Here is a 19,575-nt window from a genome sequence, read left to right on the forward strand (position 1 = left end):
TTGACTTTGAACATCAGTTATTGATGTGAGGCACCGAGTAGGCTCTAACCTGTGCCAGCTAACAAGGGGAAGCCAACAGAAATGAGAAACATTACAATTAAACTTTTGTTGCTGCAGTGCTGACTGAAGCCTGAGTGTGTCCAAGCATGTGGTGTTCAGACAACATACATATTTCTCTCTGCTTTTCAAAGGAAATACTTGCTCTTATGAAAACTGTGGCCATAGTCAAGTAAATATCTTTAGGTGTGCTCTGCCACGAGAAGAGGTGCAGGTGGTATCTCTTGTGAAAGTTATGATTTCTCTCTTCTCTCTCAAGTAGCTGAGATTTTTAACTCTAAAACTTTAACCATCTGTTTATATTTGGTCTCAGTTAATCAAACTCCCTTGAATATCTTTACACCTGTGTCAAGATTGGTGTCCAGGTACTTAGTGGGCAGCGTTGCTGGATGTCTGGTGGTCACTGGGTTTGGAGTTGAGCATTGCCCTAAGACAGAGTTAGGAGAGTCAGTGCTTCCATGTCCATGTGCTGACACCAGGGCCAGTGCACAGGGACCTTCCCTTGGAATGGGTCTCCTTTACCCATGAACTTGTCAGATACTTCAAGTGTAATTAATTGGATGAGAATATCCTTTGGCTAAGGCTCTATTAGAACACTCCAAGAAGTTCCATCATTTTTGGCATACTGAAAATGGTAGCTGGCTTTGAGGTTTTCTACAGGAGCATTAGCCCTTGTTGTGTCCAGTAAAACCACGGTGATTTGGTGTTCTTGTCAAGAAAAGATGGTTAAATAGAGACTAGGGAAGATGTAAGGAGTAAGCGTGTTTTATTACTGAGGCTAGATTTGGATGCCTATTAAAAGAATAAGTGGCACTTAAAAACCTTTAGAGAAATGTATTTTAGAAAGGTCCAAATGTCATGGCTGCAGTTTTGTGCTGTCAGAATTAGTGCTTTTATTTCTTGAAATGCTTTCTTTTTTTCCCTGTGGAACAGATGCCCTCATTCCAGAGGTGGCAGCCTTGGCTCCACCTCAACTGCTCCTTTGCATTTAGCTTTGGATGTTGCCTGTTCTCCTCATAGGAAGAGACAGAAAGCTACTGAAGTGTCAGAGTGCCTTAAAGGGATTGAATCCTGATTTTTGTGGGCATGATTGTAAAGATTTGTCAGCGTTTGGTGATGAAATGTGAGCTACTGATTACTGTGAAAACATTAGATGTGAATCATCAACTTTGATAGTGTTTCATGGAGCTTGCAGCTGGTCAGGCAGGGAAGAGTTGCTCAGCAGGTGACAGTGTGACTATCCCCAGTATCTACATGGTGTAATTTAGGTGACTGCATTAAAAGTTTGAGATTTCTGTACAGTTGCTGTTACCCACAGAAGCCCAGTTAACCATGTGTTTGTTGGGCCCCTAACTGGTCTCATGGAGACGCCAGTTTAGGGGTGGGATACTTGAAAAACTGTCAAACTTTTTTTTTTACAGCAACCTGTCCATTTACCATAACTTCTGACCCATTCCAGTGGGTGAATGGCTCTGTGACAGGACAGCTGGTGGAGCTCCCCAGCATGAACTGGATCCCTGCTGCTCGTCCCAGCTCTCCTCGTGCCTGCGCTGCTGGCAGCTGCCTGCCACAACTGGGATCTGGCTCTGGAAGTGGGACAGGATGTTTGCTTTTGTGGAGTGCAGTTGTTGAGGAAATTAAACGAAGGGATCTCTGAGAGGGCAAGCCACCTACATCAGATTAGGCCGTTAAGATGAGGGCTGTGGGCATACTTTAAAGCACCTTATCAGGAGACTTTGGGGAGGATGTGCTCCTGATAGCCAGCGGTGCTTGGAAAGCTGCGTCGCATCACGTGGTCTCTTTGGACCATGGAGACGGCTGGGGTTGAGTACACAGAAAAGGGAAATCTTGAAGAAATCTGAAGGAGCTGGTCTATCCAAAGCTGTGATGCTGGAATCCTGGGGGGAATATGCAGGGGGACGCCCTTCCTGGCCACCCCAAGGCGTTGCACAGGCTCTCGCATGCCTGCAGCTGGCCTGGGCAGTGGCAGATAGGGAGGAATGCGCAACATTTCGAGTGCCATAAAGCTGGATATCCTTTGCTCAGGATATTTCCTGTTTTCAAGAATACATTTTTCAATAATATTATTGCCAGAAAATCCACAAAATGGAAGTGGGGGAGGGAAACTTGTACAGTGTAGAAGATGCAGTCCTGATTTTCCCATCTTAAGTGCAGAGATAAGCTTTGGATAACAGAAATATACACACTCCTTATGTAGCAGCAAACCACCAGCATGCCCAGCTGCACATGGAATATTCAGTGAATTCTGTTTATTGCTGTCAACAATGTACAGCAATTAACCACTAGTTTCTTATAAAAAGGAGACTTTTGAACACTCTTGATGAAGATGGTATTTAATCCCAAAGATTAAATTTGAGCCTCGGGACAGGGATAGCCAGAGCAGAGCTCTCCCGACTGACTTCCACCAGGCTCTGCTGCATGTTTGGCCTTTGCGTTGGTTAATGAATTAAAGCCTAAATCATAAAGCAGGATTTAATTGGTGATTTGTGATATGGTTAATCCCACAGTGAAAGTAAAGTGTGTTTAGCACCGCTGCCACGGCTCCCCCATTGACGGCGGGGCCGCTGCCGCCGGAGCAGCAGAGAAGTGCTTGTGGCTTCCTGCTAGGAAAATACCTTTGTGAGGCTGTTTGTATATGCTTCCTTCTGTAAACTTCAGATAGAATTCACTCGATCCCGTGAATGTGGCTGCATGTTCTGGGGTAGCTGTTGTGAACAAAGACCATCGGCTATTAAATACAATGAGAATTTATTGTTTACCAGCTATTTTCCTGTTTGTGTTTCTAGCAACGAGTATTTTCATAAAGGATTCATTTTCCTGTAAGTTTCTCAAACTTAGCAACGTGTATTTGGCAATTCAGTAAAATTTGTGGGAGGCAGTGTAATGAAGAGGTGAGGCATTAGTGAAGTACCCTGTTCCTATCTTCCCCGTGCTAATAAAAAGAGAAAAGAATTTGGTAGGTGTGTGGCATTCTTAAGGTTTATAGCTGGAATTTGGTTTTGGAAACATGAGGATTATGGTGTGTGTTAAATTTAACCCATTCTCCCTGCACCCCCAGCACCCAAGAGAAGCTTTAGAGAAAGAAAACTGAACTTATACTGTGCTGAGATTGCACTTTTTGAGGCCGGAGTAACGTGTTATAACAGAAATCCAAGTTGATGAGAACGTTTTAGTCGTGATGCAAAAATGATCTGGAATCTTTGGTATGTGCCAGTGGCAGGAGCTGCGCTCCCTGGAACGCGTGTAAGGCTCCGGCATGCGGGCGTGCTGGGAGTCAGGGCTCAAGGACACACTGTCAGCCCCCACAGGATTTGGTAGCAGGTTAAATCCGGGCAAAAAAACCGAGAATTTGAGATTTCTCTCGGCCGCTTTAGCACCACTTTGAACTCGCTTATTTCTGAGCATGGCTTAAAGCATTCCACGGGTCTTAGGATAAATGGAGGTATTTGTGCCCATTATGTAGATGGAGGTGTATGTATGTGTGTATATGTACATACCTCGTGACTTGTGAGGTGATAGCAAGCTGCTGTGATTAGATAGGACCCTGAATGAAGCCCACAGGAGATAAAATTGCCAAGGGAAGCTGCAATAGTAGTTACCAGATTTACTGTATTGATGGAGAGTGACGTGACACCATTGTACTGAGCAGAACCCAGCTTGATTTGGTTTTGGTTCCACTGGAGATACTGCACTTTGGAACCAGCTGTGAATGCTGTGCATCTGTTCTGCACGTTCGTATCTTCTTGCCACTGATTAGGTTGCTTGAATTCATGTTTTAAAAAAATCTTTGTGACCGCTACCTTGAGTTTGACTGTGTGCTATACTGATTTTAACATAAGCACCTAAAATAAAGACTTTATCCTTTGTCTGGCATAGCTGTTTCTATTTGGGATGGGGAGCTCACTTGCTGTAGTTGTACATTACCAGTTTGCCAGTGACTGAGTAACTTGATGACAAATGTAGATCCCTGTTACAGTATCAGTTTCAGCTCTGACAGCTGCTGTATAATGTTTTATTGCACTACATTTCTTTTCCTATGCTGATTCTTCCTAGAGGGAATGGTGACTTCTGAGAGTGAAATTCCAGTCTGTTAGCTGGTCTCAAAATCCTACTGGCTCATCAGCTAGGTATCTGTGATGTTAGATACCTCCACTTTCTGCGTTTTTTGAAACCAGCTTTCTGTTAATCTTCAGGAATTCTTAATCTTTTTAAAACCTCAATGATGCTTCATTATTAATGCTGTAAGCAGAATGCAGTCAGGGATTGTACAACTGCTTTTTCTTTGTTTATTATGAACCTAAGTACAGTGTCTACAGGTAGGAGGCTCAACCCACTACTGTTTGTCATAAGAAGTAAATAACTAGTAACAGAGTGACTTTACTTAATTTGATCAATTTAAGAAGTATTCAAAAAAAACCTTAAAGACTAATATACTTTCACATGTTCTTAATAATAAACAATTTAGGTGAATATGGGTAGCTCATCTGTTAGTTCAGACCAGGTACTCTTTTGAGATTTCTGTACCACTAATGTATAGCCATGAAAAGAGGAAAAATGAGAGCATCTCTTCAGCTTCAGATTTAAGGACAAAAGTTGCAACAAATTGAGGTTCTGATGGAAATAGTAATAAATCTTGTTCTGCACTTCTTTGAACAGAGATGCTGAGGGTAAAGCAGCTGGTAGTTGTGCTGAATTTCGCAGTACTAACTTCTGAGTATTTAAAACTGTGGTGCACAGTTATGGCTTTGTGCAGAGCTGTAGCACTGACTTAGATGTGTTGTGCTCTAGCAGGCTCTGTGAGCTGTAAGGGATCTCTGGCACCTGTGGGATGGTGAGGGATCTGTGATTTCGATTATTCATAGCAGGGCTTGATGCAGCAACACCTGGGAACACAGAGCAAGATTAGAGAAAAATCAAACTGTTGAAATTTCATCTGGGGTGATGGAGGAAAAATAGTCCAGATTCATTAAGGATGAGGGAATTTCCTTGGTGAGCACCAGGAGGAGGATGAGGTGCTGAACAGGTGTTTGATATTGTGGGGTTTCTCTGCAGCATGCACCACTGCTCATGTTCTCACCAGCAGGTTAAACCTCCCCTGAACATCCAGGCTATTTTTCTGTACCAACCTGGAGGCATGATTAGAGACTAGAGAGAGAAATGGAAGGAGAAATATGTTGACAGAGAGTGAGAGTGTGGAGGTTTTCTTTTTTTTCTACACAGGTCTATTACATTACTTTTGGGAATCTTTATAAAAATTGTTGCATGGACACATCATCTTCCTCCCCTAGCCCAAAAGTAATGTGCCATGGTGTAGGTAGAGAATAATATCAATTTTACTTATTTTTTAAACCAAATATTGACATGTTTAATGATGACAACGTTTCTTCCCCTTAGAAACTGGGGAACAAATGCAATTGCTTGAATCCCTGGGACCTGTGACGGCTTTAGCTGGGAGAACAACTGGTGTTAATGGGTAGGTGTTTGCCACTGATTAACCGTGTACTGTATTGTTAAGGTGGGTATCTGTGTGGGCTCTGTGCTGCCAAAATGTGACTGAACTGGGTCAGAATGTAAATATTAAAGAATTGAGATTGTGCCGTACTTTCGGTGATAACACCTGGGTGTTCCAGCTTATCCACACAAACTGAATATGCCTCGATAGAGCTCCCCTGGGAGTAAAATCTGGTTGGGTCATGTGTCAGTTATATCATTCAGGTAAAATTGAGCACAACTAAATTTGACTGGGAAAGCTTTTTTCTTACTCAAGTCCTGTGCTAATGTGGTCAGAGCCCTGCAGGCAAACTCCTGCGTTTGCTGATATTCTGATCTTTCTGCCTCCACTGTCAAAGAAAAGCTGCTGGCAAGCCACACTGAATTTTTCAGATTTATTTATATGCATGTATACTATATTTGACCTCGACTCAGTGTAACATTCTTTGCTCCATCAGGGTTTCTATGAATTTTTCTTGCAGTAGGCAAAGTGAGATGCATGTCCAGGAAAAGCTGAAGGCTGTCAGGGCATGTGGTGGTAAAATGCTTTATTTATGAAAGATACTGTAGAAAAAAGCCTCCAGAGAATTAGCCTTTTTTGTAGTTGGTGTTTTTTATCACTTGGCTTTCTTCCAGTTGAGTTATGAGACGGGTTTTCTTTTATTTGAAGGACTTTGTATATTTTATTTTCACCTGTTTACTGAAATTCTGTGGGTGAACTGTTTATTTTATCTTTTCCCCAACCCCCCAAAACTGCTTGCTGTTAAGGTTTTCCCCACTCCTATACCCTAACCAAGCTCATTTCTTGAAATTCAGCTTTACATATTTTAGAATGCAAGGCTAATTTTTTTCTGTCCCTTTCTGAAATACTTTAAATTTTGAGTTCTAAGTTTAATTTTGAGTTCTGAGCTAGAATTAGAAATAAAAAAATTATCAGAGAACATAGTAGGGTTTTTTTAAAATTGTCTTCCCAGAAAGCTGAAATCCTGTGAATGGTTATTGCTAAGATTTTGTGTAACAAGACTCAAAGATAAGCTCTGCTTTGTTAATGATGAGTTTATTGCTGCTAGTCTGCTCTGAGCTTGTACAATGGATCTACCCCATACTGTAAAGTGGCAAACATGTTGGTTATGCCAGCCTGGGAAACATGAAATTGGAATAGTGTGGGGTATCCATGGGACTGGGGATGCTGTTACTGAGCCAGGGAGAGGGAGGGACAAACTCTGGCATCCCACAGAGCAGTAATAAAAGTGCATCTGTCTTAGTAAGTCACAAACTATTTTTTCCTCATGACAAAACGTCACTGATGCTTCGTAAAACTTGGAACAGGCTGCCCAGGGAAGTGGTGGAGACACCAGCCCTGCAGGCACTGAAAAGATGTGTAAATATGGCATGTAAGGACGTGGTTTAGTGGTAGAAATGGAACTGCTCAGTTAGTTGAACCCAGTGGTCTTAATGGTCTTTTCCAACCTGAACAATTCTGATTTTTCCTTTCTGTGGATTTCTTATCTGTATTTGAATAGACTCTGGACACCTGCACCTCTAAAGTTTGATAAGTGGTTATAAAAATTAATTTCTCTAAGTTTAAGGGCAAATGAAACTTCAGGTACATGTGACGTGAAGCTTGAAAGTTGGTTTGCTTTCTGCTGCTTGTCTATTTAAGTTTTTTTGCTTGACTGGAATTTTGTCATCTAAAGGATTTGGAAAGTTCACTTGAGCTTCAAGGGTTTAATTAGCTTCATTGGAGCTGTGTGTGCTTGTATCAGTAGGGAAATATAAAGATGCATGACTGTCCCTTTTTGATTAAATACAAACCTGGCATTAAAAAAAAAATCAGTTTGCAAGAATTTACTTTACTTAGCTCACCCTGGTTCTTATTAATGGCTTGTATGTATATATATATCTTGACTTTCCACAGCTTTCTTTCAAGCCCCTTATTAATACTGCTCATACCTGAAAGCTGTAGTATCAAAGTCAATAGGTGAAATATTAGGAAACTTTAATTAACAAAGACTTGTAAGTTATTAATGAGTAACTCCTGTAATTGGGAGGACTGGGGCTGCTGTCTTTTGACTTCACCAGGGTGGGAAGAGCATCTGTCCAGCTGGCACCATGCTTTGAGCCTGCCTTTTAACCAACACTTCTGGGTTTGCTGTAGTTTTAAGTGCTGTTGGTTTCCCAGTTCATACGACAGGCTGTTCAGTACTTAACTATATTTATTATTATCAAAGACCAGTACAGTTTATGGAGAATAATGAGGATAATTTTCATCTTTCCATTGCCTGAATGATTTGGCCGAGTATGGGAATGAGCTTAGAAAGGTGAGGATTCAGAGTGAAAGTGGATACAGGCCACCTGAGTGCTGGGTGACCCCACTGGATTGTCCTGGATGTATAAACAGAACTTTGCTTCTCCTTCAGACAGGTAGCAAACCCCAAAGTTTTTCCCTTTTAAACCATTTAATCAATAACCTGAGCTTTCTAGCTGCAGCAGGTGGCACATTCAGCACAGCATTTTCTGTCTGGAGACCCTTTGACTTTCCACCCTAGAGAAAGCAACCTCCCCCAGTCCTCTGCATTTAGAGATTTAGGGTTTTTTCATTCATTGATGGTTTATTACCATTGGAGATAAAAATCTGATACCTGGAGTGGGAGAGGCTTCTTTCCTGTAAGGTCCTGGATACCAAAATTACTCAGTCAAAAATGGAACAATGACTTGACTTTGTGTGCGTGGTTTCTTTTTTTGCTGGTGAGTTTCAGGTCTTTGTTTAATGTAAATTCGTGTCTATTTCCAATTAGGAGAAGCCTGCATAGTATATTGTCTTCATTTTCATGGAGCAGTTCAGAAAATAAAGAAATTCTGAAAAATGTACTTAGAGCTGTGTGAAAGTGAGGGATGGTGTACTAAAACTTTTTCTCCTGGTGCTGGAAAGTTACGGAGTGATGGAGTTTGGGTGGTGGGTCTTGGGTTGGTTTTCTTGTTACTAATGTGGTTTAAGCACTTGGATTTTGTGAGCACGATGATAATGATGGGCTCAGCTTTCCTCCTGCATGAGAAACCTCTCGGGCAGCCCTGCAGAGGTGCTGCCCCTGTGAATGCCTGCTCCTGAATCCCAGGGTGGAATGGGAGATCTCTGCCGGGCTCTTTCCCACAATAACACAATGAGCCACTTTGTCAGCCCGGAGTCAGGTTAGCGGGGAATGGCGACAGCAGCCGAGTTTGTGTTGCACAAAGGTGTGCTGAGACCTTGTTGGAAATGGGATTTGGTATGCAGGCTTTTCAAGAGCTGCAGATTGATATGGTAGATAGCCTTTTTTTTTTCTTTTTCCCTGCTTCATAGTTTAATTAGGGGTAAAAAAAAAAAAAAATAATCCCCACCCATTGATTCCAGTAGATTCCCCATTGCACAGGAACTCCAGGAGAGATAACCAAGGTCTTTGTGGTATTATTGCAGAGATGATTATGTGAGAGAGCAGAGTGGAAGGGGAGGGTATTTATGGACAAATGCTGTGCTTATCAACCTGTAACCATGATTAATACTTTGGCTATTAAATGGAGGAAGAAAGCAAATAGATGAAGCATACCTGTGCCTTATCTGACTTTCACCTTTGTTCAAAAATGTCTCTTTGCATAGAGGTTCTGCCCGTGTCCCTGGGCACGTTCCTGGGCTTGGAGCCCTGATCTGGGGGAGTTCAGTACTTAATAAAAGTATTACGAGAGTGTAAAGATGTACTCTAGTGCAAATGTTTGTAGGATCAGTTTGTAGACAGGTGTAGGTCTGGACTGGAGGGAGTTTCTCCTCCTCACACAAATTGCTTCAAACAAATAGTACATTACTCCAATTGTGTTTAAACTTACTGAAGGTCTTGCTAGAGCGTGTGAATTTTACTTGCCAATTGCTTTTGTCAGAAGCAATGCAGAGTACAGAGAACCTGAAAAGGATGATCATTTTAGTTAGGAAGTGTGCATTTTGTCTCTGTTGTGTAGATTGGCTCCCTGCACTTAGGGGACAAATTTGAGCCCTGGGTGTCCCACATGGGGTGTCCCAGTTTGTGGAGGGAGGGCTATTGGACACTGTCATCTTCCTCTCCTTGCCCTGGCAGTGGGGCATCACAGCTGGAAGAGCTCTGTGCTTTCCTGCTGACCTGTGGAGAGGCAGATGTCATTAGAGAATCACAAGGGTGGTTTGGGTTGGAAGGAGTCTTAAAGCTTCTCATTCCACCCCCTTGCCATGGGCAGGGGCACTTCCACTATCCCAGGCTGCTCCAAGCCCTGTCCAACCTGGCCTTGGACATTTCCAGGGATTGGGCAATCTGTGCCAGGGCCTCACCACCCTCAGAGGGAAGAATTTCTTCCTAATTTATATAATCTAGGTCTGTCCCTGACTTGTGATCTTCTAGAAAAGCCCAGAGATGCTGAGTGCAGTTGGGAGAGTGTGTTGTACAGCTGGCAATTAAACAGCACCCAGAACTCTCTTAACTCCAATGTTTCTGAGGGTGGACAAGCAGCAACAAATTGTTTGAAATGTTAATTGCTGCTTGTATTTTTGGAAATGCATAAAGTATTTTCCCTTGAGAAGATAAAAAAGTTTGAAGGAGTTGCTATTTCAAAGCCAAGTTGCGCCAAAAACAGCAACACCAAAAATATTGGGAAAAAAGTAATTGGACACTGTTGTGCAAGAAGAGTTAAATTCAGCCTATGGCTGCTTAGAAGAATTACTGTGAAATAGTGTGAGAATTGTGTGCTTGAAAACTTCTCTATTTTTGCAGCTACATCTCTCATGAGTCGCTTTATCTGTTGTGATTAATATGGAGGAAGGTGAGGAAAGAAAGGTGTGAGAACAAAGAAGGAAAGGAATATAAATAGGAAAAAGGACTAACTTAATTTTCAGACTGAAGAAGCAGTACAGAAAAACCCACATGGTGAGAGTGAGTTGTATACAAGTTGTCTCTGCATCTTGCTCTTCTGCCAGCAGTGCAGGCTGTAGCCATGGTGTGTTTGCATGTTTTGGAATTGATTTTTCAGCAGTAGATGAATTTGCTGCTCTAATATTATTTGCAGAAGTGAGAATGCTGTGGAACCATTGGATTAGCTTGTCTGCCTGTGGCTCTCTGCTCAGCCATAGCTAATATGAGCCTAATAAAAATTTTGAAGGTCTGTTTCACCCGTGGTGTATTTTATTCCCTTAAACCTTGTTACACTAGGTTTGCACGTGAATGTGATGGCCTTCAAGGCACTGCACTCCCCAGGCGTGGGTGGTGCTGAGAGGAGGGCAAGCTCACTTTTCCTACATGAATTTTCACAAGATTTCCCCCTGGAAAACCAAGGGGAAAAACCCCTAGTGGGGTGAGGTTTTCCTTTGGTAAAAGACTCCTTTGTGTGCCAGGTTGCTTTATTCCAGTTATTTCATCAGAGCTATTATCTGCTGATTAGTTGTACTTGCCTTGTGAAATAAGACACTCCTGCATGATGCAGTTTGACCTGATAGCCCCATTCCTGATTCTCATTTCTGGTACGTGTTTGAAGTTACTTGGTTATTCCATTTCTTCCTAAAGTTAAGCTAGGAGCCCAATTTTTAATAGTTTTTCTGTTCCTGAATGACAAACATTTCCTATGAGTGGTGTGCAGCTGGTGACAGCACAAATTTGTTGTTCTTTAAGATAGTGGAGTTTCAAGCCTGGAAAACTTGAGGTCAAATTTTAGATCTAAATAAATGCAAACTACTGAAAATCTTCCTATCATTACCCTCTGGATTGCTGCCTTGGGAATCTAACCAGTGTGGGGAAAAAACAATGTTAACTTTCCTTGATCCTGTGTAGAATTGAACACTGCTGATAATTCCATCTTCAGAGATGGAATGTACCATGCACATTGAAATGTGTTGTTGTTTAAAGTAAACTAGAGGGGAATAAACCCACTGATTAATGACAGTGGTTAAGTTTTGAGAGGATGTTTATGCTTTTCAGCTTGCTGGAGATAGGATCCAGCTACTGTGGCCTTTTCTGTGAAATGGCACAGAGAGCAAGCAGCAGGCATTTCACTACCTCTTCATAAAATGCCAGTGGATTGTGTGTATGTGTTCCCTGTAATCTGTTTTCTTTTGTCATAACAGATTTTTAGAATTGCATGTATTTCTTCAAAATTGTTCTGAAGAGGCCCGGCTGTTTGGATGCTTCCAAATTAATCTACCGTGTTTGTAATTAAACAGAGCAGGAATGTGTTCAGGTTTCAGTGGTGCTTCAGACGGATGTGATTTAACTAAACTAATGAAGGCACATCAGACAAGACAAATTCCAGACTGTTTGTGCCTTGACCAGCCATCTGTGCACATACCTCCAGGTACTGCTCATGTCTCAAGAGGCTTTTCTACATGAACAATTATTACCACTCCTCTTTGAATTGGAGTGGCAAGCCATGGCAGGAGTCTCTTGAAAGCAGCTATATTTACCACTCTGCTTTTCAGTGAAAAAATATCATTGTGTTATGTATGTTTTAATTAATCCTGAATTTCAGCCTGTGCTGTACAAAATGCAGTAGGCATATGGGGCAGTGTGTAATTCTCTCATCTCTTGCACATGAATTCCAGCATCAGCAGGAATGTGCGGAAGGAGCACTCCTCATTCAGAGCCTTCCTGGTGGGTTGTAGATCCATATTACATTCTTAGTCTCTCAGAATATATGTGTACAAATAAGACTGTGTGTACATATTCTCCTTGTACATAGTAGCAATTTTTTTCCTATTTTTCTTTCTTATTCAAAATTACTCGGGACAACCACCCATTTTTTCAGTTAGAATAACCAGCAGTAACATGATTTGACATGCCAGACTTTGATAGGGTTCTTCAATTGCACATATAACGTCCTGGAAAATAACAAATGTCAGGACTATTTCTCTTTATAGAAGAAGAAAAAGATGTGCTGCAGGTAATGGCATCTGTGAATACTGAATGATTTTTTTTTTTTTAATTCTCATTATGTTTTACTGTATATCTTTTCCAAAGTGAATTTTTGTCTAGAAATATTTAAGTCTTCCCTGTTTTCAGGGCATGGTGTTTCTAAGGATGTGTTTGACCTCTCAGTGTGCCAGGTGGGACTCCCTCTGACATAAACCTATGATTCCACACATATTTTTTAACCATAGCAAAGCCCTTTTAAGCAATTCCTCCTGCCTCTTGTCCTGGTTATGACAGCACAAGTGTTTGAGGGTTGGTGCAGTGCAGTGGATGGGAACCCTCCTGTGTTCACATCAGCTGTGCCGGCCGTGCTGGAGGTTTTGGGCTGGCCATGCTGTCAGGATGTGGTTTGGAGGATGCAGATCAGATATCACAAATCCTTTTCCTTTTGGGTCGCAGAACTGCCAGTTTCTGGACATCCTCACTGCAGAACCTGGTCTGCCAGAGAAAACGTCTGGCTGGGGTCAGAAACAGTTGCCTTGTGACTGCTGGTCAGCAGGGCATTTATCAACAGGCTTTGGCTTTTGATAACACCAGAACTGGCTTGGCCCACGCTTGTGAAGTACTAAGGAAGCTCCTGCTGGGTTGGATTATTTCTCTGGCCAGTGCAACAGCCTCTGGGCGAGAGGAGCTCGCCCAGCCCATACAGAGTGGCAGAAGAGGGTTCCTGTAGTACATGGATTAAAGCAGGGGTAGAAAGGACTCTGTTGGACTCTGTAACCCTGTGTGATTGCCAGCTGTGTGTGAACTTTGTCATGGGGAAGTGGTAAGGGTTTGGGTTTTTTTTGTTTTGTTTTGGTTTTTCTTTTTTAGGCTGGAAAGAGAAAATCCTTCCATTTTAAGTTTATACTGTGTGCATCTCAAGTATTTGTTTTAATCAAGGCTAGGACTGAAGCTGGGGTAGCTTCTTACTCTTTTTGCAGTGTGTTCTATTCAGGCAGAATACCCCTAAATATGCACTGCAGGAGTAAAATGTGTGTTTAGCACTGAATTTCATTTGTGTATTAAATAAACCTGGGTATGTGACACTACTTAGTATTGAAAACTCTCTGTCCTTGCTGTAGTACAACTTCTGTAATTCCAGATGATTGTGATAAAAAAGCAGAACACTTTGTTCAGGAGCTTTTAATGGTCTGCTGCAGGGAAATAAAAATCAAGTCTTTGCAAAGAGCAGTCACAGGACTCAATATTCAGAACTCCTCTTGCTTCTGCCAGGTTCTCTGTGTTCGTCTGCCATAGCTGGAAGAGGTTCTTTGGCTTTGTGAAATACAGAAGGTAGGAAGAAAATCACAGAAAGAAAAATGTTCTTGGCATCCAGCCCTATAAATAAGCATGGGTGAAACCTTCTAGGAAAAGTAGAATTGGGTATCTTGATGTGGTTCACACTGCTTTTGGAATTTCAGGAAAACTGACGTAACCTGTTGGGTCATGTTGTTTGACCATACATGGACACTGGGTTTTAGATAGCTACACTTCATTCTTCTGTGTGCTTTAATTTTCTCTCTAGTGCCATGTGCAACTAATTTAGGTATTACTAATTCACATATTGAATTAATTTAAGGAAATGGAGTCATCTCAGGGATCAGTAGAAGGCTGCAGTACTGAATTGAAAATCAAGTTTGCAACAGTAACTTGCAGACATCAAAAGATTTGGAGGTTTTGTTTGGGGACAGAGACATCAGACTTGGATGGTTGTTTCTTCCTTGCTCTACAGCAAAGTGGAAAGCTGTGATTTCCATATTCCTGGAGGAAGCTAGACAGGGAGATGCAGCCTCTCACTCCTTGTTGGCGTTGTTGTGACCTGTCCCAGCCAAACCTAGGGAATGTAGACGCACAGGAAATATCTTTTTAAATTTTAAATATAGTCAGCTTTCTAGACAAAACCCCAAATTTGAGTTAGTACCTGAAAAAAAGGGCTGTGGGTTAGTATTTGGCAGTTCATATTTTAGCTAAGGAAGAATTCTCATATCCTGGAATGTGACCTGGCTCTTTGAGTCGTGTCTGGTGTTTTCTTCTATCGATGTTCCCAATTTGCAGGAAAAAAACCCAACCGTATTCAAACCTCACTTTCTTTGTATTAATCAGCTTTGCATCCCCTGAGGGAGGAGGAACACTGGGCTATAGGAGGGGTGTGAAAGCACAGCTAATAAATCTGTTTTTAAGTAGGATGGATGAACAAATAAGCTCAACAAGTGTGTGAGGCCCGTGTTTCCAAAGGGTTTGGCTTTGCAGTGAAGTCTGCCAGTCTCATGGTGGATGTCTTCACTCTTCCTGGAGTACATCTTTGTGAAACACTGCCAAAAACTCCTGCCAGTGGCTGTGCCTTGTAGCCAGTACTGCCTGCTGGTGTCATCTCTGGTGGGGTCGTACCAGACCTGACAAATAGAGGAAGCCCTTTTTATTTATGTTTTCTTATTTTTTTTTGTTTTCTCCTTTCAAGTGAGGCAAGTGTAGACACGGCTGTAGTGACAAACCATTAATAAAGCAAAAGGAATGTAGCTGCAACACTTCAAATAATGACACGTAGCAAATAAATGTCAACATATCCGTTGTGCCTGGAATGGAAATATTACTAGGAAAATGTTGCTTCAAGCTACGGTATGGGTTTTTTTCCACAAGAAAATAGTATCAGTGTGATGTTTAAACTGTTAAAGATTGGCTTTTGGATTCAGACTAAATGAACGTGTCATTTGTTTGGGGCTTGGGGCTTTGTTTTATATGGTTTTAAAATAGTTTCTATGAATGTTTTGTTCTTTACAAATGAACTTTAAATGTGAATATACACATTCGCACACACAACAACTATAGGTGCATAAATAATTGCATGTATAGCCAGAATAGTTGGAGATACAGCTGGCTATTGACTAAATCAGTCTGTTTCCTGAAAGCTGTTCATTATTGGGCTCTTTCAGTCCTTTTCTTAATCCCAAGCATTTAAGAAATGGCTCAAAACCTCACATATTCTCTTCTTCCTTGGTAAACAAACAGAACCCCAAAAAGTGAAGTCTCACTGCCCCACTCCTCCTCCTTCACCCCCAAATCCCTACACCTGTGAATATTGTTGTTGCACTTGGATGTTTCTCAAAATTAAAACCTGAAACTGTGAAGTAATGAGAAGCAAAAGCTTTAGGAGGTACCATCCTAACAACAACTGTGTCTCAGGCTTCTGGAGAACTTCTGTCCTGTAATTGAGTCTTGGATGAAAGGATGGATTTAATTTAAAGGTGGATGAAAATACATTGCCTCTGTTTGTCTTGGTGAAGTGATGATTAGAAAAGTGGTGTTTTCTCACAGATGAGAACAGTGGAAAGAGCTGTGAGAGGTGTGCTAAATTTGGCACTGAGTTAAAATGCTGGTCTTGAGTTGTGTGGCTGGAGGTCACATTGCCAGGTTTGCACATCTTCTGGAAAACAAATGTACTTACAGTCTTCTGGTTCTGCTTAGATGTGAAGGGGCCTGTTTGATGACAGTGAAAAGATAAGACACATGTGATTCAGTCTGTGTGGGCATTGCCATCACTTCTAAATCACACAAGTGCTTTTCCTCAGGAGCTGGAGGAGCAGCTCTTGGTCAGGCTGATGTTTCTGATCATGAGGCTGTGCAGGTGACGGGATTGCAGTGAGCTCTGGAAGAGATTGATGAAAATTAAGACAGTGTATTTCAACTAAACTAATAATTTAGTTGTTGAACTAAAAAAAAAAAAAAAAATTGAAGTCTAACAGTATTTGGGGCCAAAGGGACATAAGATATGCAGCATCCAGCATCCATGGAATGGGATGCTCCAGCCCTGGTGAGGCTGGCTCAGTCCTTCATCCCCTCTGAAGCAGCTGAGTTAAACTCCTGGTTTATGGCTCTCTAGTTGTGTCCCATGCTCTTTGCCAAAAATTCCCCTTTCTGTACTCTGGAGTGCTCTGATCATCTTGTGCCAGCTGATCACCTATGCTGCCACCTATGAAAGTCACAGGATATTTTTTTTCTAACTTGAGTTTGGGATGTATGCACAATTATTCAGGATGACATTGGGATTCTTTGGCATGAGGTGTGCTAAGGAGGCTGCTCACCACTGGACATGTGAGGTTGCTTTGCTTAGGAGTTGTTGTGCAGAAGTTTAGATAAGCTGTGTGATGAGATCATCCATTTTATTCACTAGAGCTGTGTTATTGCCCCATAAACCAGTATGATGATACCCTTAACACTGAATTAAGACTTGTTTTTACAAGGCAGCTTCTCATGGTTTTACTGATGCTCACATATCACATCAGTTAGCTGTGAAAGGGGGAGGGTGTGCTGGAAGTGGTGTGTGATTTTTCACAAATCCTTACGTGATGTCAGCATTCTCTGTTGCCCTTCCTAGAACGGGGTGTTCAGAACACTGAGGATGAGCTGTCCCTGCTGCTCCAGCAGCAGCCTTCATCTTTTGGGTTGTGATTAAGTGCAAGTCAGGTGTCTGGTCTTTGTTTTGTAGTGGCAGTTCACACTGTTTACAGGGCCCTAGAAAGAAAATAAAGGTGTTTGGCTTTGAAGTGTGGCTGTTGAGTGAAATTGCTGTAACATCTTAACCCTGCTGGTGACGCAGTTCCAAGGGATGTGGCAGCAAGCAGGATGGTGATTGAAGAGCAAAACTCTCAGTGTCTCAGAACCTGCCTATTTCAGCAGTGAAGGCTGAGGTTTATAATTGTGGGAAAGAGTGGAAATCTGGCCAGTTGGTTTTTGGAATTCTGCATAGAAACTTGACTTGCTGTGCTCTTGATGTAACAGTTAAAAGCTCCGTTCAGAGCCTTGAGCTCCCGTACACCTCCTGTTACAAAAGCAGGGCTCCTGCTGAAGTTCCTGAATGGCAGGACGACCTTCTGCAGTCCAGCAGGGTTTCTGCAGGCTCTTCAACTGCTGCTTTCTCTTGCAGGAAGTCCGTTGAGGAAAGTTCTCCATGAATGTACGTCACAATGATGATGACCGACCAGATCCCGCTGGAGCTGCCGCCGTTGCTGAACGGGGAGGTGGCCATGATGCCTCACATCGTGAATGGCGATGGATCACAGCAGGTCAGAAACTGCCTGGCTCAAATAAACTCTTTCTGGGTCCACAAGATATTTTCGAGATGGGGAAGATGGTTTTCCGTAGCGCTAGGGAGTGCAGAGTGTTTCCTGGGATGTAGAAATCTGCCTTTACGCTGAAAAGACTTGAAAAACAATGATTAAAGTGTACCATTAAATTGGATGTGTTTGTTTGCGTGTGTGTTCATTGAAGTGAAAATAGTGGAATTGAAACAGTGGCTATAAATGCTGCATATTTGAGGGCTGTGCAGGAAGTTAGTCTTATGATTTACTTGTGCTCATCTTGTCCAGACATCTTAGTAGCATTTGTGGTGAGATTTTAAGATTTTAAAAATGCTGAGATGAGGAAAGAAATGGAAGTAAGAAAAGAAATGGAGAATAGCAGTGGTATCTGCTATTCTTTTCTTACCTCACTATACCTTTCTCAGTAGGCCTGTGTACTACCCTGTGCTTCATTATCAGAAGCAGGTGTGAATTTTGAGTGGGTTTTTGACCAAAGGCAACTTTACAGTTGCTTTTATTTTTTTTTTCTGGGAGATACTCTCTAATAAGCTTGATCAGAAGTTGGTGGAATGATCATGAGACCACAGTGATGCCTTCATGTCACCATACAGCGTGGAGGTTCAAGCTGGTGGGTGACAGGTTCCCAAATATGTCATCTGGGGTTAAGGGATCTCTTTGGAGAACATCTATCTACCCTGGAAATATTTTTGTGTTGCTCGATTTGGTTCTCCCCTTAACTTGAGAAATTTCAGCAAAGTATTGTAACAAAGGTAGAAGCAAGCTGTCCCTCTTGAATCAATATAAGAGGTCATTCTGTTACTTCTTGTTCCCTGGATAATTTGTTCCTCCTTCCAAGCTGTGTTTTGAGTTAGACCAACCTCAAGAGGAAGAATAATATCTGGTTTCCTGCTGAGCTTCTAAGTATTTTTAGTTATCTGAAATCTCATTATGATGTAGACTTTCATTGTTGTGATTAGTTTGGTTTTGTTAAGTCATTTTTGCGAAGTGTGCTTTGACTTGAAAAAACAGAAAGGAATGCTTTCAGTGGCTGTATTTAACAGATCCAATATTAGTACACTTAGATGAAGGAACAGTCTTATTCCTACTGGAAAGGATAATTGTTCTTTAAGTACACACTTTTTTCCTTGCTGGAAACCACTTATCAGGTCAGACTGTCCTGTCAGTGTGTCCTTCTGTATTACAGAAAGAATAAGTGAAATCTTCTGAGCCCTCCTTTGAGATGGTGCTCTAAGCCCAATCCTTCCATTTCCCCATCTCTGATTCAGCAGCCTGGCTTGGCAGATGCCTCTGTTGCCCTTAAAGTAGTTTCTCAGCTAATGTTGTGCATTAAAAAGAGTTGCAGGTTCACTGGAAGCACATTGCTTCTTGCTTTTGCTGTGTTATGCAAGCACAACTCAGAACAGTTCTGGGCCAGGTCCCTCTTCTCTGTGCTTGCTGGATGATGCTTTTAGATCTCATCTCCTTGTTTCTTGAAGTACCTGTAGCTGAAATACCAGTTTTCCATGAGACTTTTTTGGGTTCTAGTCTGGATGTGCCCTTCTCTGTTGCAAAGCTCAACTACCTCTATGCTTTGTCGTTTTCATTCTATTCCTGAAGCTTTAGGTGATGTCTTCGCTTTTTAAAAGTACAGTTCTAGAAATGGAATTAAACTGGAATAAATGCTTTGTTTGATCTTTGTAAATGAACTATGTTAATTTCTCTTAACGTGGTTTGTTGTAACATGGAAACAAGTGTTAAGTGTTTGTTGAAAGAGATTTATTTTAGTTTCTTCTGAGGTGGGAAGAAGCTTCAGGATAGATTCACACAGGAATGACTTCCTTAAGAAAGATGGTTTATATGACTCCATAAATAGGTTCTAGCTTTAGGAGGACACACATTTACAGGGTGTAATTACAGTCTCCATTAGAAGCTGGTGGTGAGAAAGCATCACAGCAGAGCTGGTGGAGGACGAGGACTGTGGAGTTTTCCAGGCTGCA

General features: G+C 41.8%; 1 protein-coding gene across 1 annotated transcript in view; it reads left to right on the top strand.

Moving 5' to 3' along the window:
- FNDC3B (fibronectin type III domain containing 3B) overlaps positions 1–19,575 on the top strand; it is a 185,555-nt gene that overhangs the window by 19,586 nt on the left and 146,394 nt on the right. Inside the window, exon 2 of the mRNA XM_041467869.1 lies at positions 17,425–17,563. Coding sequence (XP_041323803.1) covers positions 17,453–17,563 — 111 coding nt within the window. The 5' untranslated portion in view covers positions 17,425–17,452. The remainder of the gene's footprint in view (positions 1–17,424; positions 17,564–19,575) is intronic.

The sequence above is a fragment of the Pyrgilauda ruficollis genome, unplaced genomic scaffold, assembly GCF_017590135.1.
Source record: "Pyrgilauda ruficollis isolate IOZ18807 unplaced genomic scaffold, ASM1759013v1 scaffold21, whole genome shotgun sequence".
NCBI classification, from domain to species: domain Eukaryota; kingdom Metazoa; phylum Chordata; class Aves; order Passeriformes; family Passeridae; genus Pyrgilauda; species Pyrgilauda ruficollis.